Source organism: Ylistrum balloti, unplaced genomic scaffold, assembly GCF_031769215.1.
Source record: "Ylistrum balloti isolate Yb309-2 unplaced genomic scaffold, AGI_CSIRO_Ybal_v1 Utg370598, whole genome shotgun sequence".
Classification (NCBI taxonomy): domain Eukaryota; kingdom Metazoa; phylum Mollusca; class Bivalvia; order Pectinida; family Pectinidae; genus Ylistrum; species Ylistrum balloti.
In genome coordinates this window covers 827,991-845,478 of record NW_026782370.1, presented here as the reverse complement: position 1 = coordinate 845,478, position 17,488 = coordinate 827,991, and the positions used below count along the sequence as shown (strand labels likewise).

The 17,488-nt window shown below is 38.3% G+C and overlaps 1 protein-coding gene across 1 annotated transcript in view; it reads left to right on the top strand.

Annotated features, from left to right (window-relative positions):
• Nucleotides 1-16,833, top strand: part of LOC132556867 (CLIP-associating protein 1-A-like) — a 139,624-nt gene extending 122,791 nt beyond the window's left edge. The window contains exon 45 of the mRNA XM_060221308.1: nucleotides 9,600-16,833. Within this exon, the coding sequence (XP_060077291.1) occupies nucleotides 9,600-9,686 (87 nt within the window). The 3' untranslated portion in view covers nucleotides 9,687-16,833. The remainder of the gene's footprint in view (nucleotides 1-9,599) is intronic.
• Nucleotides 16,834-17,488: the final 655 nt, after the last annotated feature.

Here is a 17,488-nt window from a genome sequence, read left to right as displayed (position 1 = left end):
TATGGGTGTCCTGTTCAAGGGTACTCATATGTGTTGTCTGTATATGTATAAATTTGTTGTCTCATAGGTACTTGAGGAGATGGAATATATTGAGTAGAAACTAAGTACATAGAGAGGCCTCTATTGGTACTGACTACTGTGTGAGTGCCCCTTACACAATTAATCTTGTGTTCTTTGTTTGACAATAAAGTTCTCTCACACTCAAGTATATGAAACATACTGACTTCCCTTGAATTGTAATGTGTGTATCCTAATGGGTATGGGGACTAGCTGTTATCCGTATCCCTCATCAAATCCAATACCTTAAACTGTTTACCTGTCTGTGGCTTGAAAACCGTTCAGAAACATTCAACCTTACTCTTAGTGTCAGATATTTGTTGTCATTATATAGAGGTTTTTGTTAAAAATCAGTATAGTGAAGGAAATTAGAGTATGTAATGGGAAAATGAGGGAATCTAAAATGAATGGCAGTAAACTAGATGGCATTATATGAAGGGATGTATTTTGAATTAGCTGCATTATAAGCAGGTTCTCTGTTGGAAAGAAAGTATTTCTTAATGAAGAGAAGATTGATGAAGGAATAAGTGTTTATATTAAGGTATATCATTTTGCTAATAAGACAAGTTATATAAGGCTTTACTGAATGTTAGGAGTGAAGGAGTTATATAAGGCTTTACTGAATGTTAGGAGTCAAGGCTTTACTGAATGTTAGGAGTGTAGGATTTACTGAATGTTAGGAGTGAAGGCTTTACTGAATGTTAGGAGTGAAGGAAATATATAAGGCTTTACTGAATGTTAGGAGTGAAGGCTTTACTGAATGTTAGGAGTGAAGGCTTTACCGAATGTTCGAAGTGAAGACTTTACCGAATGTTAGGAGTGAAGGCTTTACTGAATGTTAGGAGTGAAGGAGTTATATAAGACTTTACTGAATGTTAGGAGTGAAGGCTTTACCGAATGTTAGGAGTGAAGGCTTTACCGAATGTTAGGAGTGAAGGCTTTACTGAATGTTAGGAGTGAAGGAGTTATATAAGACTTTACTGAATGTTAGGAGTGAAGGCTTTACCGAATGTTAGGAGTGAAGGCTTTACTGAATGTTAGGAGTGAAGGAGTTATATAAGACTTTACTGAATGTTAGGAGTGAAGGCTTTACTGAATGTTAGGAGTGAAGGCTTTACTGAATGTTAGGAGTGAAGGAGTTATACGGCTTTACTGAATGTTAGGAGTGAAGGCTTTACCGAATGTTAGGAGTGAAGGCCTTACTGAATGTTAGGAGTGAAGGCTTTACTGAGATTTAGGAGTGAAGGCTTTACTGAATGTTAGGAGTGAAGGCTTTACTGAATGTTAGGAGTGAAGGCTTTACTGAATGTTAGGAGTGAAGGCTTTACTGAATGTTAGGAGTGAAGGCTTTACTGAATGTTAGGAGTGAAGGAGTTATATAAGGCTTTACTGAATGTTAGGAGTGAAGGCCTTACTGAATGTTAGGAGTGAAGGCCTTACTGAATGTTAGGAGTGAAGGCTTTACTGAATGTTAGGAGTGAAGGAGTTATATAAGGCTTTACTGAATGTTAGGAGTGAAGGCTTTACTGAATGTTAGGAGTGAAGGAGTTATATAAGGCTTTACTGAATAATAGGAGTGAAGGCCTTACTGAATGTTAGGAGTGAAGGCTTTACTGAATGTTAGGAGTGAAGGCTTTACTGAATGTTAGGAGTGAAGGAGTTATATAAGGCTTTACTGAATGTTAGGAGTGAAGGCTTTACTGAATGTTAGGAGTGAAGGCTTTACTGAATGTTAGGAGTGAAGACTTTACTGAATGTTAGGAGTGAAGGCCTTACTGAATGTTAGGAGTGAAGGCTTTACTGAATGTTAGGAGTGAAGACTTTACTGAATGTTAGGAGTGAAGGCTTTACTGAATGTTAGGAGTGAAGGCTTTACTGAATGTTAGGAGTGAAGTCTTTACTGAATGTTAGGAGTGAAGGCTTTACTGAATGTTAGGAGTGAAGACTTTACTGAATGTTAGGAGTGAAGGCTTTACTGAATGTTAGGAGTGAAGACTTTACTGAATGTTAGGAGTGAAGGCTTTACTGAATGTTAGGAGTGAAGGCCTTACTGAATGTTAGGACTGAATGTTAGGAGTGAAGGCTTTACTGAGATTTAGGAGTGAAGGCTTTACTGAATGTTAGGAGTGAAGGAGTTATATAAGGCTTTACTGAATGTTAGGAGTGAAGGCTTTACTGAATGTTAGGAGTGAAGGCCTTACTGAATGTTAGGAGTGAAAGCTTTACTGAATGTTAGGAGTGAAGGCTTTACTGAATGTTAGGAGTGAAGGCTTTACTGAATGTTAGGAGTGAAGACTTTACTGAATGTTAGGAGTGAAGGCTTTACTGAATGTTAGGAGTGAAGGCTTTACTGAATGTTAGGAGTGAAGGCTTTACTGAATGTTAGGAGTGAAGGCTGAAGTTAGGAGTGAAGACTTTACTGAATGTTAGGAGTGAAGACTTTACTGAATGTTAGGAGTGAATGCCTTACTGAATGTCAGGAGTGAAGACTTTACTGAATGTTAGGAGTGAAGGCTTTACTGAATGTTAGGAGTGAAGACTTTACTGAATGTTAGGAGTGAAGGCTTTACTGAATGTTAGGAGTAAAGGCTTTACTGAATGTTAGGAGTGAAGGCTTTACTGAATGTTAGGAGTGAAGACTTTACTGAATGTTAGGAGTGAAGGCTTTACTGAATGTTAGGAGTGAAGACTTTACTGAATGTTAGGAGTGAAGTCTTTACTGAATGTTAGGAGTGAAGGCTTTACTGAATGTTAGGAGTGAAGGCTTTACTGAATGTTAGGAGTGAAGGCTTTACTGAATGTTAGGAGTGTAGGATTTACTGAATGTTAGGAGTGAAGGCTTTACTGAATGTTAGGAGTGAAGACTTTACTGAATGTTAGGAGTGAAGGCTTTACTGAATGTTAGGAGTGAAGGCTTTACTGAATGTTAGGAGTGAAGACTTTACTGAATGTTAGGAGTGAAGGCTTTACTGAATGTTAGGAGTGAAGGCCTTACTGAATGTTAGGAGTGAAGGCTTTACTGAATGTTAGGAGTGAAGGCCTTACTGAATGTTAGGAGTGAAGGCTTTACTGAATGTTAGGAGTGAAGACTTTACTGAATGTTAGGAGTGAAGGCTTTACTGAATGTTAGGAGTGAAGGCTTTACTGAATGTTAGGAGTGAAGACTTTACTGAATGTTAGGAGTGAAGACTTTACTGGATGTTAGGAGTGAAGGCCTTACTGAATGTTAGGAGTGAAGGCCTTACTGAATGTTAGGAGTGAAGGCTTTACTGAATGTTAGGAGTGAAGGCTTTACTGAATGTTAGGAGTGAAGACTTTACTGAATGTTAGGAGTGAAGGCCTTACTGAATGTTAGGAGTGAAGACTTTACTGAATGTTAGGAGTGAAGGCCTTACTGAATGTTAGGAGTGAAGGCCTTACTGAATGTTAGGAGTGAAGGCCTTACTGAATGTTAGGAGTGAAGGCTTTACTGAGATTTAGGAGTGAAGGCTTTACTGAATGTTAGGAGTGAAGGAGTTATATAAGGCTTTACTGAATGTTAGGAGTGAAGGCTTTACCGAATGTTAGGAGTGAAGACTTTACTGAATGTTAGGAGTGAAGGCTTTACTGAATGTTAGGAGTGAAGACTTTACTGAATGTTAGGAGTGAAGGCTTTACTGAATGTTAGGAGTGAAGGCTTTACTGAATGTTAGGAGTGAAGACTTTACTGAATGTTAGGAGTGAAGGCTTTACTGAATGTTAGGAGTGAAGACTTTACTGAATGTTAGGAGTGAAGACTTTACTGAATGTTAGGAGTGAAGGCTTTACTGAATGTTAGGAGTGAAGGCTTTACTGAATGTTAGGAGTGAAGACTTTACTGAATGTTAGGAGTGAAGACTTTACTGAATGTTAGGAGTGAAGGCTTTACTGAATGTTAGGAGTGAAGGCCTTACTGAATGTTAGGAGTGAAGGCTTTACTGAATGTTAGGAGTGAAGGCTTTACCGAATGTTAGGAGTGAAGACTTTACTGAATGTTAGGAGTGAAGGCCTTACTGAGATTTAGGAGTGAAGGCTTTACTGAATGTTAGGAGTGAAGGCTTTACTGAATGTTAGGAGTGAAGGCTTTACTGAATGTTAGGAGTGAAGACTTTACTGAATGTTAGGAGTGAAGACTTTACTGAATGTTAGGAGTGAAGGCTTTCCTGAATGTTAGGAGTGAAGGCCTTACTGAATGTTAGGAGTGAAGACTTTACTGAATGTTAGGAGTGAAGGCTTTACTGAATGTTAGGAGTGAAGGCCTTACTGAATGTTAGGAGTGAAGGCCTTACTGAATGTTAGGAGTGAAGGCCTTACTGAATGTTAGGAGTGAAGGCTTTACTGAATGTTAGGAGTGAAGGCCTTACTGAATGTTAGGAGTGAAGACTTTACTGAATGTTAGGAGTGAAGGCTTTACTGAATGTTAGGAGTGAAGGCTTTACTGAATGTTAGGAGTGAAGGCTTTACTGAATGTTAGGAGTGAAGACTTTACTGAATGTTAGGAGTGAAGGCTTTCCTGAATGTTAGGAGTGAAGGCCTTACTGAATGTTAGGAGTGAAGACTTTACTGAATGTTAGGAGTGAAGGCTTTACTGAATGTTAGGAGTGAAGGCCTTACTGAATGTTAGGAGTGAAGGCCTTACTGAATGTTAGGAGTGAAGGCTTTACTGAATGTTAGGAGTGAAGGCTTTACTGAATGTTAGGAGTGAAGTGAATGTTAGGAGTGAAGGCCTTACTGAATGTTAGGAGTGAAGGCTTTCCTGAATGTTAGGAGTGAAGGCCTTACTGAATGTTAGGAGTGAAGACTTTACTGAATGTTAGGAGTGAAGGCTTTACTGAATGTTAGGAGTGAAGGCTTTACTGAATGTTAGGAGTGAAGGCTTTACTGAATGTTAGGAGTGAAGGCCTTACTGAATAGGAGTGAAGGCTTTACTGAATGTTAGGAGTGAAGGCCTTACTGAATGTTAGGAGTGAAGGCTTTACTGAATGTTAGGAGTGAAGGCCTTACTGAATGTTAGGAGTGAAGGCTTTACTGAATGTTAGGAGTGAAGGCTTTACTGAGATTTAGGAGTGAAGACTTTACTGAATGTTAGGAGTGAAGGCTTTACTGAATGTTAGGAGTGAAGGCCTTACTGAATGTTAGGAGTGAAGGCCGTACTGAATGTTAGGAGTGAAGACTTTACTGAATGTTAGGAGTGAAGACTTTACTGAATGTTAGGAGTGAAGGCCTTACTGAATGTTAGGAGTGAAGGCTTTACTGAATGTTAGGAGTGAAGACTTTACTGGATGTTAGGAGTGAAGGCTTTACTGAGATTTAGGAGTGAAGGCTTTACTGAATGTTAGGAGTGAAGGCCTTACTGAATGTTAGGAGTGAAGGCCTTACTGAATGTTAGGAGTGAAGGCTTTACTGAATGTTAGGAGTGAAGGCCTTACTGAATGTTAGGAGTGAAGACTTTACTGAATGTTAGGAGTGAAGGCTTTACTGAATGTTAGGAGTGAAGGCTTTACTGAATGATAGGAGTGAAGGCTTTACTGAATGTTAGGAGTGAAGGCCTTACTGAATGTTAGGAGTGAAGGCCTTACTGAATGTTAGGAGTGAAGACTTTACTGAATGTTAGGAGTGAAGACTTTACTGAATGTTAGGAGTGAAGGCCTTACTGAATGTTAGGAGTGAAGACTTTACTGAATGTTAGGAGTGAAGGCTTTACTGAATGTTAGGAGTGAAGGATTTACTGAATGTTAGGAGTGAAGACTTTACTGAATGTTAGGAGTGAAGGCTTTACTGAGATTTAGGAGTGAAGACTTTACTGAATGTTAGGAGTGAAGGAGTTTAATTGAAGTTTTATCTTATGTTAATGTGAGGCACTACATCAAGGCTTTTTTGTCAAATGAAATAAGAACTATTACATCTAGGTTATATTTTAAAGGTCCAGTCATAAAGCAGTCAAGTACAAATGTGTTATTAAACTAGAGTAATAAAAGTTTACATATATATAGATAAGTGGTCATTTACAGTACACATACTGGTTGACAGGCAGAATTCTAATATCTTACAGTAACTCTAACGACACATGTGATCCCAACCACCTCAGTTCTCCTTTATTCCTGTTTTTGTAAATTGATAAATTTGAAAAATAAGGTTCAGCATCAATGCATTTTATAGACTCTTATTGGAAATAATTGAAACACATCTGCATAAAACATATTTTATTTATATCAATTTACTTATATGTTGCTTTTTTCATTCCATTCTAACCACGTAGTGTTTTATGACCACTTTACCAGATGCTGTCCTGGGCAGGGACGAAATCAACATTATTGTTGGTAATTTCTTTCATGGAATTTAATTTTCCTTTCGAGGTTAATGGAGCATGGCGTTACCTGTGGAGGCCATCCACCCATGTGTATTAAATATAAACTCTCGCCTTTTGTACGTCTCACCACAGTGCTGTATATTCAAGGACATAAATCATCAATTCTAGCCTATATTGACAGTTTTGGGAAAAAGCCGTTTTGTTTGGTCCCTGTTGGGCATTTTATTTCTGTCATCAGAAGAAAAAAGACATCTCTGTTACAAATATAGTCACTCTGTCATCAACCGGAGTCTGTCGTCGTAAATTCTACTCTTCTGACAGAATCATGGCTGATGTATTGTCACAGTAGTTTCGTAAGGTTTCTATTCGAGGCTTTTATGTGTACATGTGTGTACTTTATGGAATAAGAGATATCAAAGGTGATAGTTGGTGCAAACAGTAGGATACTTTAAAGGTGCCCTCAGCTAACCTCTTATAAACCTTTCTCCTGTTGATCTGGATGTAGAAAGGGCTGCATGGAATCTTTAGTCTCTGAAAAATTGATTATTGAAATTAATTTGAAATTGTAAAAGGTTACATTCATTCTTTGTTAAAATGTCATATGTTTGTTACATTCATCCTGTTCTGTCCTTGTGGATGCATTAGCTGTTTCAATAGTAATTTGGGGAAAGTTCCTGCTACAATGATGGTATGTGTTCTGTAGATCCAGTTGACAACATCAAAGTTCTAATACAGTAGAAATCCATTATGTAATATTTCTCCAAAAGATTGTTCCTCCCTGCATTCTCCTACACATTCCCTCTCTATTGTGTTCCTCTCTATACTGTCTGTTCACATTCCTTCTTGAAACTGTCCCTACTGTGTCCCTCCCTCCTTTGTCTCATCACTAAGCCCCTTGTACACGGTCTCTCCCTACTGTGTCCCTTCCTCCTTTGTCTCATCACTAAGCCCCTTGTAAACTGTCACTAATGTGTCCCTCCCTTCTTTGTCTCATCACTAAGCCCCTTGTACACTGTCCCTACTGTGACCCTCCCTTCATGTCCCTTCCTACTCTGTCCCTACTGTGACCCTCCATTCACTGTCCCTTCCTACACTGTCCCTACTGTGACCCTCCATTCACTGTCCCTTCCTACACTGTCCCTACTGTGACCCTCCATTCACTGTCCCTTCCTACACTGTCCCTACTGTGACCCTCCCTTCATGTCCCTTCCTACTCTGTCCCTACTGTGACCCTCCATTCGCTGTCCCTTCCTACACTGTCCTTACTGTGACCCTCCATTTGCTGTCCCTTCCTACACTGTCCCTACTGTGACCCTCCATTCACTGTCCCTTCCTACACTGTCCTTACTGTGACCCTCCATTTGCTGTCCCTTCCTACACTGTCCCTACTGTGACCCTCCATTCACTGTCCCTTCCTACACTGTCCCTACTGTGACCCTCCATTTGCTGTCCCTTCCTACACTGTCCCTACTGTGAACCTCCATTCATGTCCCTTCCTACACTGTCCTTACTGTGACCCTCCATTTGCTGTCCCTTCCTACACTGTCCCTACTGTGAACCTCCATTCATGTCCCTTCCTACACTGTCCCTACTGTGACCCTCCATTCGCTGTCCCTTCCTACACTGTCCTTACTGTGACCCTCCATTTGCTGTCCCTTCCTACACTGTCCCTACTGTGACCCTCCATTCACTGTCCCTTCCTACACTGTCCTTACTGTGACCCTCCATTTGCTGTCCCTTCCTACACTGTCCCTACTGTGAACCTCCATTCATGTCCCTTCCTACACTGTCCCTACTGTGACCCTCCATTTGCTGTCCCTTCCTACACTGTCCCTACTGTGAACCTCCATTCACTGTCCCTTCCTACACTGTCCTTACTGTGACCCTCCATTCATGTCCCTTCCTACACTGTCCCTACTGTGAACCTCCATTCATGTCCCTTCCTACACTGTCCCTACTGTGACCCTCCATTCATTGTCCCTTCCTACACTGTCCCTACTGTGACCCTCCCTTCATGTCCCTTCCTACACTGTCCCTACTGTGACCCTCCCTTCATGTCCCTTCCTACTCTGTCCCTGCTGTGACCCTCCATTCGCTGTCCCTTCCTACACTGTCCTTACTGTGACCCTCCATTTGCTGTCCCTTCCTACACTGTCCCTACTGTGACCCTCCATTCGCTGTCCCTTCCTACACTGTCCTTACTGTGACCCTCCATTTGCTGTCCCTTCCTACACTGTCCCTACTGTGAACCTCCATTCGCTGTCCCTTCCTACGCTGTCCCTACTGTGACCCTCCATTCACTGTCCCTTCCTACACTGTCCCTATTGTGACCCTCCATTCATGTCCCTTCCTACACTGTCCCTACTGTGACCCTCCCTTCATGTCCCATCCTACACTGTCCCTACTGTGACCCTCCCTTAATGTCCCTTCCTACACTGTCCCTACTGTGACCCTCCCTTCATGTCCCATCCTACACTGTCCCTACTGTGACCCTCCCTTCATGTCCCTTCCTACACTGTCCCTACTGTGACCCTCCCTTCATGTCCCTTCCTACACTGTACCTACTGTGACCCTCCCTTCATGTCCCTTCCTACACTGTCCCTACTGTGACCCTCCCTTCATGTCCCTTCCTACACTGTCCCTACTGTGAACCTCCATTCACTGTCCCTTCCTACACTGTCCTTACTGTGACCCTCCATTCACTGTCCCTTCCTACACTGTCCTTACTGTGACCCTCCATTCATGTCCCTTCCTACACTGTCCCTACTGTGACCCTCCCTTCATGTCCCTTCCTACACTGTCCCTACTGTGACCCTCCCTTCATGTCCCTTCCTACACTGTCCCTACTGTGACCCTCCCTGCACTTAATAGATAGGTTTTCAGTAGGTTTCTGTTCCTATAAGCACACTTTCATGCTGCTGAACCAAGGTGTCCTTATTTCTGATAAAGGAGTGAACATCAACATACTGACTTGATTTCAGTGTATGTTTTTTCACTAGCTTGGTACATGCATGTGGCAATATTGCCTCATGTTGAGAATATAAGTGCCGAATTTGGAAGGAAATTTCAGTAAATTGCAAACCTTGGAATTTGGTTTAAATACGAAATATTTGCAATTGGAAATGGTGTCTGTTATTGGCCCAAAGAAAGCCCAGTATGTACCTAGATATTGATTCTGCTAGATGATAATTTTTGGTGTCTTTTTATTTTCCAGCTTAAATTATTAAACCTGTATATCAAGCGTGCCCAGCAGAAAGAATCTGAGAAGAAGGTTTTGTCTCCCAACGCCACAGACTCGTGAGGCATAACAGGATCCATAGCTGGAATACACCAGTGATCCCCGCACCTGTAGTGGATCTACCCAAATCCTGAATTCTTATTGGATATCAGATGTCATGTGATTGATATCAGAACTTTTCATTGGATGTATGAATGGTGGAAGTTGGGGGTGCATCCTCATTTTATTTCAGACATCATTGAAATAGGATATCATTTAGGATGTTGATTGTGTGGTATACCCAGCTGGCAACCAGGAACCCTTTGGTGCCGAGTTGGCTGGATATTTCATTGTACAACTTGAGCTTCAGTCTGAAGTGCTTACATGACACATGGTGTAGTACTTTGCTTCCACTGGATATTCTGTATCATGTGACCAGTGTCATTGAAGGATAATTTTTTCAATCATCTTGCTTCAGAATGTACCGTCAACGATATGGGCCATATCTTATATTACGTCAATCAGTGTTCCAGTGAACCGTCACATCAAAATTGTGTGGTCAAAGATAACACTTAAGATCCAATCAGATCAGAATGATTGTATTTACCATTATAAGCCAATCAGAATTATTGTACCAATTTTATTAAAGCATTTAATGACCTGCCAATCATGTAACTCCCTTTTTTTATCTGCCTCACATGTATAAGACCTTGTGACTCCTGTGGAGGCAATGTGGAACAGACCCTCAATGATGATGGGCCAGTCCAATGCAGTTCATGGGATGACAGGTAGGGATGAAAAGTCCAAGGTCATTACATAGATATACTTAAATGATACTAGTCTTGGTGTAGTTCCATAGTTTTTTTGTTTTTTTTTTTGTTTTTTTGTCATAATGTGTTGACATCTATATATGATCAAAATATGGCTACACGCATGATATTATTACTGATTTGATTTGCTGGGCTGTGTTCATTGTCAGCAGAGTGTTTTAATCGTATCATAATTACAAGTGTTGTTGTGAGGAAGATGAGCAGAAGTTTACCTGAGTGTGACAGTGTTCTTTTATTTCAAAGGAAAAAGGCTTTGTTTATTTCTCACGAGATGACATCGATCTTTATCTAAGCAATGATTTTGTGGTTAAATGTTTGACATTCTACCAATGAAAACTCTTATAATACGTTATGTATGCTATAGTGTATTAAATGTGATATTGCTGGTAAGTCTTGAGGAAAAGTTTTATCACCTGTGTGATCTAAGGGTTTTTAACATCCAGTATATGTACATATTGTCCAGCATTCCACAGTAACATACCAGTATTGTGAATCCTTCTCTATCACATCCTTGTATCAAACCTCAGAAAACTTGTTTGATGTGATACAAAACTTCTTCAGGCCTTGGCTTAACCGTACATAGTATACAGATACCATAGTCATACCATGTCAACATAGTCGGAATATAGACTTATTTTCACAACCACAACACGTCATTTAGACTTGTTTAAAGTTCAAAGATATGGTCTTAGCTTGTTTCAGATCAGAACATTATTGCCAATCTGGCTGGTTCCGTCACTCATAGTAACAAGAGTTAGCACCTAGAACTTTCTTACTGCCAATCGAAGCAATTCCTCTCATGGTCATTGAACATTTTACATAGTGTCTATCATATTGTGGCCGTGGTTTATGTCGTGTTGGAAAGACCCTGTGTAGACTTGTGAGGTTTTTTCTTGTTAAGTGACATACAATTGTATTTTTGGTTGTCATATAATAGCAATATCCCGATTAATTTGTCATACATTTTAACTCTGATGTGAACACAACACACTTCATACCATACAAACAAGCCTAAGAGAATAATGTTATGGTACCAGCTTCTTTCAAATCTGACATTATAGATGTTTCTACGAGATGGCCATCATGGACAGGATGGTCCTATAATGTATGTGTGTATATCTGATGCTCCATGATCCTATAGACAGACACAGGATTATAAAAGCTATTTAGGAGAGAGTCCAGTTCTGCTTCAGTTGACTGTGATGTATATCTAATATCTAAGTGTATAAGGGAGTGAACTGCATCTGTATACCTGAGAGTTGACTGGTTGATGCGAGATCAGAAATTGTCATTCTGTGTATTCTTGAGAACTGGCTATTGTATATCTATAAATAAAAAAACTTTATTCATTTTACAACAATCATGAAACAAGTTTTTCCAACTTAAATTAGCCACTCTTGTTGGCCTGGATGGAAGTATGTCTTATTGTGGGAGGAACCCAAGTACCCCAGGGAAAACCTAGGTGGTCAGACTGGTGACCACATACCTTTTCACATCCATTCTGGGAGTTGAACCCCGGATGTCTAGGTGAAAGGCAAGCGCATTAACACAGCACTACTCAACCACCCTGTATTCTATATTTGTCTTTCAATACGCCCAGTGAGCCAATGCTTAACCCGAAAGCTTAGACTCAAAAGTAGGGAGATCGGTTTACCCTGTAACCTTTCACTCAGAGGCATGGGGCTTGAGATTGAGAATATTCCTGTAGGAGTAGCCATATTTATATATAACAGTTAAAACTATACATCAACACTATTTGGATAAGTGGAAGTTTTTACACAGTGGTACTTAAATATTACATTTTATAGTCATAATTAGCCTTTTCTTGCAATGCCATGTCAGAACAGATTTTTATCATTGGAATGAAATTTTAAAACATTTCAGCAGCCCATTATGCTAAATCTAATTGTGATATAATGATTTAAGGCTGGCTGTGACAGTTATATTTGAAAGAGGCCGAAGAAGCATAAGAGTTTTCATTAGTCTTCAAATTGACAGAGTTAGGTGACAGTCATTTTAAACCTCAGTTAAGAAAAAGGTGACAAAATTAAATGTCAGTTTCTGTTTATAGTCATTAATCATATAAGCATTCCCCAGATTGAACAAAACGGAAATATTATACTTCCTCTTTGTAAATATGACAACTGATTTCTGTTGGAATGAAAAATTAATTGAAATACAAAAATAAAGTGAACTTCTATGGCACTTGTTATCATTGAATGCCACTCACCGTTTTGCCTACAACAATATATACATTTAAAATGTTACAAAAACATCAAGTGTTGATTTAAATGAAATTTTTTAATACAATACTGTAGTCCTTGACAACTTCAAAAATGTCTTCTTGTCTCAGTGTGTTGTGTCAGGTGAATAGTGTGTACTGTTGAGAATGTGGGCCATTTTTGTTTGAGAATGTCTGCTCTATTTATTACACTTACAAGTGCGCTGTGTGTTTCTCATTCGCCCATGCTCTTGAATGTTTGAGATTGGAAAGCAGAATTTATGAAAGGTGACAAGAGTTTGATTGAACTTGACAACATGTATCTAGAATCATTTGGATATTGTATGTAAGACTTCTATCACAGATTCTAATTTTCAAATTACAATTTCTTATTGTTTGAAGTGATTAATTATAAAGAAAAGACTGCCATACTGTTTTCATATTGAGTAAAAGTGCATCATTTGATTTGAATTCAAATAAATGATCTACCAATCAAAGTGCTTGAAGGATATGCTTTCTGAGATCATGAGACCTGACCTCGAGATTCATTGGTGTGGAAAGTTGTGCGATATATTTCTGCATCAAATACTTAAATCTTACAAGATACAGATAACTTGTACATGATAATTATGTCTATTTACAGTATCATATGTAGGCGTTGTATGCCAGTTATAAGGAACACTATATTAAGGAACTCTGTATCGCTCAATTCCTTTCACTTATTGGATATATATATATATATAGCATACGAGATGTGATCATCTTGCCTCTTATTTCTGGAAAGTTCTGTTAATTGGTGAAGTAAACATGTACGATATCATACATCCTTGTCTCAGTCCTGTTTTAGGAAAAGCTCAAAGCTGTTTTCACAAAAAGGAGAGTTCCTGATTATGTAGTATAATGATATTCCTTTCCATCCCTAAATAAATGGACAATAAATGGAATTTGCTTATAGGGATTTAGATGGATCTTAGAATGAATACGGGGGTGCTATATCAATTATATGTTATATACAGAATTTTGATTTCATGGAACTCTCCTTTTTTTGCAAAACACATTAGATGTCTGTGAGAAGTGGTCTCAAATTTTCTTAAGTGGTAAAAGGATGGAAGTTGTCTCCTCCGTATAATCCTATACTGTAGGGATTTGTTCTTGTTGAAACTGGTGATTTGTATTGAAGACAGGGTATACTGTATAGCTAGCCCTGATGTACCTATTTTGTGTATCTGTATAAGCAGGAAGTATATCTATACATTTAGTGGAAATCGTAAACTACCGTCAAAGACTCAATTCTTCACAGCTGCAACACAAATCATGATTCAAACATGTTTTAGATGTATCTAATGAATTATTTGTGAGTAAATATCATGCACCTTTATTAAGCCAATTTAGTTTTATTTGAAAACCAGTTAAACTGGTCAAGAAAATGTTAAAATGCAAATTTTTGTGTTGTTTGGATATTGTGAATTAAAAAAGAATACTGATTTTATCAGCTGCATGATGTTTTAAAGTATGTGCACACAGATTGTTTGAATCATTTCTTGGGTATGGTGTTTGTGTGTATTGTTTGTCAATTCTCCATCACTTTTACATGTAATTGTATACTGAAACAATACTTGATAAAATCCTTGATGCTTGTTGTGTCCCAGAATATGTTGAACTGGTTTCCGTACATGTCTCATTTTTGTAGTTTTGCTCTTTTAAATGTAGAGTTATTCCCCTTTTATAAGGAAACTTATACTGCCACTGTTTTTTTTTTTAAGTAGAAACGAAACTCTTTGATGGAAGAGATGATGATGTTTTTTTTTAAGTCTGGTCCACTTTTAAGATATATGTTATCATAAACTGTGAGCCTTAACATTCATTTAAAAGTGATTTGTGACAATACTTGTTTAACTGAATATTAACTTTGATTTCTAAATTTGAGTTCCTGAAATTCATTAGCTGACCCACTTAAAGGTGTGAATGAATCAATACCAGTTTGGAAAAGAAAATGGTTCAGCTAAAATATTTCTGTAAAACCAAACCAGAAATATTTGAAAGCTCTCAACTCCAGTAGTTGTCTGTCTTTTGATGACCTGAAAAATTGTAGAAGTTTTGGGCTCGGCTGGCAAGAAGGGCCAAGCAAGCCATAGGGATACCGGGACATTGGTCTTCCAACATCCATCAACATTTCCTTTAAATCACTAGACATGAATGCCTGACAGGATTTTAACCATCTTTGCTCTGAAACTTGCCTTGGGGAAGGGGAACAAATTTTGTAAAAAAGAAAATCTATTAATTTCTATGACTCTATCTTATTCCCTAGGAATGATTCTTGGCTAAAGGGAAATTAATTTTGTATTATTGGATTGGTTTCAGCGACCAGGGGCAGGGAATGCAGGACCCAGTAGGGGAAATAGAGCAATTATTTGAAATTCTTTTATTCTTGTAGGGATGATAAGATTTTGCCCAAATTTGGTCCGAAGCATTCTTCATTGAAAGGGAATTACATTTTTTATAAACGTTGGCTTTTGGCCCCATGGGGCAGGAGGAGTGACACCAGATATTGGAAATAGAACAAGTTATTTAAGATTTTTCTTTTCCTTTAGTTAGAATTACCTAATCAATTTCAGCAAACTAAACCATATGAGTGATACAGGCCCTATGGGCCACTTGTTCTCCCATAACTTTTTATTACTCTTTGTAATATAAATGTAATGGAAGTTTTTCAATAAATAGAATTGACAAAACAATGTTAGATGTAAGATAGGTAGGTTACACTCATATCTTACTAATAACCAGATATAATGATACCGAGTGCATTACTCTTAAATACATAAATAGATGCAGAGATTACGAGATGAATGTTTCTGTTGATAATTTCTTTCTACTAAACATACTGTTGATGAATTCTATTTCATGTGGCTGCCTTACTTAGTAAGTTAGTAGGTTCATAGAGGTTGAAATAGCGCATATTTTGTCCAGTTCCTTGTAATAAAGTATATTCTGTAATAAGCACCTCGCATCTTGCCTGTTTGTGTCAGCAAAATGTTCACTGAATGTGTCATTTAAGAGAATGATAATAAACAGATAAAGTGTTGGTATTTGATGTGCATTACGTAAACATGCCTTTGACATATCACATGATTTCTCATGATGACAATGTTTAACATGTTTACATACAGTCATAAAGGACATATCTGACGTTGAGGTATGTCCACATGCACATGATTTTGACACACGGCTGACACAACAGGTGTTAAAGGCGATATGCTACCTTTACCAGAGATGAAACGATGACATTGTCGCCTTAATGTCATTCAAGGCCAGAGATTTGTGATGCAATTGAAAAGAGTGTTAGAAATTAATCAACAAAATCCCCCTAGCCAGTTATACATAAAGAATATCTTTATAATCTTCTGTACAAGAGGTACACATCAGATGTAAGGTAGCATACAACCTTAAGTTAGGTGCTAGATAATTAGATGTTGTTCTGTGGTATATGTAGTTCTCAGATTTTAAAACAGTGTTACACTAAGAGTGTAATCTGTTTACACTGGTGACTACTAGAAATGTAATCTGTTTACACTGGTGACTACTAGAAATGTAATCTGTTTACACTGGTGACTACTAGAAATGTAATCTGTTTACACTGGTGACTACTAGAAATGTAATCTGTTTACACTGGTGACTACTAGAAATGTAATCTGTTTACACTGGTGACTACTAGAAATGTAATCTGTTTACACTGGTGACTACTAGAAATGTAATCTGTTTACACTGGTGACTACTAGAAATGTAATCTCTTTACACTGGTGACTACTAGAAATGTAATCTCTTTACACTGGTGACTACTAGAAATGTAATCTGTTTACACTGGTGACTACTAGAAATGTAATCTCTTTACACTGGTGACTACTAGAAATGTAATCTCTTTACACTGGTGACTACTAGAAATGTAATCTCTTTACACTGGTGACTACTAGAAATGTAATCTGTTTACACTGGTGACTACTAGAAATGTAATCTCTTTACACTGGTGACTACTAGAAATGTAATCTGTTTACACTGGTGACTACTAGAAATGTAATCTCTTTACACTGGTGACTACTAGAAATGTAATCTCTTTACACTGGTGACTACTAGAAATGTAATCTGTTTACACTGGTGACTACTAGAAATGTAATCTCTTTACACTGGTGACTTAGAAATGTAATCTCTTTACACTGGTGACTACTAGAAATATAATCTGTTTACACTGGTGACTACTAGAAATGTAATCTCTTTACACTGGTGACTACTAGAAATGTAATCTGTTTACACTGGTGACTACTAGAAATGTAATCTGTTTACACTGGTGACTACTAGAAATGTAATCTCTTTACACTGGTGACTACTAGAAATGTAATCTGTTTACACTGGTGACTACTAGAAATGTAATCTGTTTACACTGGTGACTACTAGAAATGTAATCTCTTTACACTGGTGACTACTAGAAATGTAATCTGTTTACACTGGTGACTACTAGAAATGTAATCTCTTTACACTGGTGACTACTAGAAATGTAATCTGTTTACACTGGTGACTACTAGAAATGTAATCTGTTTACACTGGTGACTACTAGAAATGTAATCTCTTTACACTGGTGACTACTAGAAATGTAATCTCTTTACACTGGTGACTACTAGAAATGTAATCTGTTTACACTGGTGACTACTAGAAATGTAATCTGTTTACACTCAAGATGTTCCATGTCTCTGTTATGGAAAATTTGCATGTTAAAAATCTCTTGTCAGTCATGGAGTGTGACTGGAGTATGATATCAGGAGAGTAAACAATATATGGATATGAAG